General features: G+C 44.8%; 2 gene segments (V, D, J or C); both read right to left on the minus strand.

The window, feature by feature from the left end:
- On the minus strand, positions 1 to 456 carry LOC113838374. The segment is given in 2 exon segments: positions 1 to 329; positions 411 to 456. Coding segments are annotated over 2 exon segments (375 nt in total).
- Positions 457 to 2,140: 1,684 nt separating this feature from the next.
- Positions 2,141 to 2,625, minus strand: LOC113838383. The segment is given in 2 exon segments: positions 2,141 to 2,481; positions 2,580 to 2,625. Coding segments are annotated over 2 exon segments (387 nt in total).

Genomic DNA, 2,625 nt, shown 5'->3' on the forward strand with positions numbered 1-2,625 from the left:
TCAGGATGTGTTTGCAACACTGTGTCTTGCACAGTAATAGACAGCAGAGTAGTCAGATGTCAGGCTGCTGAGCTCCATGTAGGTGGTGCTGGATGATGTCTCTGCAGTCAATGTGGCCTTGCCCTGGAACTTCTGGTTGTACTTAGTATCACCTTTTTCTGGATCAATCCTTCCAATCCACTCCAGGCCATGTCCAGGTTTCTGTTTCACCCAGTGCATATAGCTATTAATGAAGTTGAAGCCTGAAGTCTGGCAGGACAACTTCACTGAGGCACCAGGCTTCACCAGGTCAGCCCCAGACTGCTGCAGCTGGACCTGGGAGTGGACAGCTGTGGAAAGAAAGGCAGAGTGGATGTCACTGTCACCTGAGTGCATGGCCCCTCCTCAAGTCTGGAACTTGGAGCCCTTACCTGTAGCTGCTGTCACCAGGAAGAGGATGATCCAGCTCCATCCCATGGTGAGGACCTGTGTGCTCAGTGACTGTGGAGAAGACACTGATCATGTGTAGTTGGTGGTGTGGACATCCCTGAATTTACACCACATAGACTCACATGATTTGCATATTCATGAGCAGGATAGTTCTTAGATAAGGACCTAGTCCAGCTGGAGCAGAAGGAGGTGGAGGAGACCTGGGTCAGGCAGCAGGATGCTGAGGTCCAAATCCTCATCCTGTCTGAGGAAGCAGTCATTCCTGAGACCTGTGTAGACACTGTGGATATAAAACTTAAGCTTAATCTCTCAATTTACAAGTAGAATCCCATCCAGAGACATTATGTCTTCTTGGTGATAAAATTGTTTTCAGGTGGTGGTTTAATTGTGATTGGATATTTCTAAAACTAATAAATTAGGAGCATTTGTTTCATTTTTTTCATGGACTTATGATATTTGTTTTTCTTGCAGGTTGCTGCTTTGTGTTTCCTGTGTGTGCATGTGTGAGCACATGAGTGGTGCTTTATCCTTTTCTTTTTGGTATGTGGTGACTTTTTATAGAGATAAAGAAAGGCTGTCATTTTGAGTCATAAAGAGGTAGTAAAGATCAGGAAGGAACTGGTCAGAGAAATTGTGATATAAACATATTATAGGAAAAATTTTTTCAAATATCAATAATAAATACATCATAATGATAGAAAAAGGAAAACAAAACATGTAATATTTAAGAAAGAGTTTTTACTGTGTTTGAATGTTTTAGACTTACATACCACTGCAATAGGTGTTGTTAAGCTAACAGTCTTTTAGGAAGAATCCAAGGAGACTATGGAGTCCCCTCCTGTCCTCATCTCATTTCTGTCCTGCTGATTTTTGGCTCAACCATGACCCCTGCTGGTGCTTAGATCCCTTTCAGGATGGGATATCTTGGCTCACACCCTGGTTTATCAGTGCAGCTTGAGCAGTAACACATTCGTTCTCCTTCAGTGTTCACAGAGCTCAGCTTCTGGGACCAGTCGTGTTCCCTTAAATTTTATTTCTTCTTTTAATTCACAAATAGCCTTCCCCTGAGTCCCCAGAGATTACAGCCTAGGGCTCAGCTGTGTTTCAAGGAAGTGGCTCATGTCTGTTTTAAACAAAGTCCAGAAGTTAGGTGAACAAAATGTAATAGGAGAGACCATGATGAAAGTTACAGGTTAAGTAACTGCATCAGTGAAAATACAAATGGGTCACATCTGTGTCTGATGTGCACAGTGCTCAGGGAAGCAGACGATGTGAGACCAGTTAGGGTGTGGGGGTCACTTAGTGTGGCCTCACCTCCCCAGTGAGTCCCCTAATCCAGGCACTGTCCTAACCGGATACCACTGAGTCTTTGCCTGAATCTCAGGAGGGAAAATCATCACCAATGCTGCAGACCTGAGTCATCACCAGAGTCATTTCTGCAATCAGAGGTGAGATATTTCCATGTAATTTACGTTAGACTGCGTGGTGTGTATATTGTAAATTGTGGCAAAAGAGAACTCTGTTTTCACAGACTCCACAGACCATAAACACAGAGAGCATCCTGAGAAATCAGTAGATGTGGCGACAGCTGTGACCACATAAACCAGCCTTCAGTCATGTCTGCTCCTATTCCTGCCCTGTCCCTCCCTCCATGTGTGACCTGCGCCCCCTGCTGGTCCTGAGCGCTCCTGCAGGGAGGTTTGTGTCAGGTTCACACTGAAGTCCTCTCACTGTGTCTAGTGCAGTAATAAATGACGGTGTCATCAGCTTTTAAGCTGTTCATTTGCAGGTAGACACTGCTTTTGGAATCATCTCTTGAGATGGTAAATCTGCCACTCACAGACTCCCCATAATGTGTTGCATAATTATTTGTTTTTTGTTCAATACTTGCAATCCATTCCAACCCTTTCCCTGGAGCCTGACGGACCCAGTTCATCCAGTAGTCACTAAAGGTGAATCCAGAGGCTGCACAGGAGAGTTTCAGGGACTTTCCAGACTGCACCAATCCTCCCCCCTCCCCCGACTCCACCAGCTGCACCTCACACTGGACACCTGTGAAAAGAGAATCGTGTCTGTAAACTCTCACAAATGTCCACTGTCCCTCTCACTCAAGTCCACTCACACAGTATCTTTTCTTAAACATAAATTACCTTTCAAAAGAGCAACAAGGAAAACCCAGCTCAGTCTCAACTCCAT

This window comes from Cricetulus griseus, chromosome 5, assembly GCF_003668045.3.
Source record: "Cricetulus griseus strain 17A/GY chromosome 5, alternate assembly CriGri-PICRH-1.0, whole genome shotgun sequence".
Taxonomy (NCBI): Eukaryota; Metazoa; Chordata; class Mammalia; order Rodentia; family Cricetidae; genus Cricetulus; species Cricetulus griseus.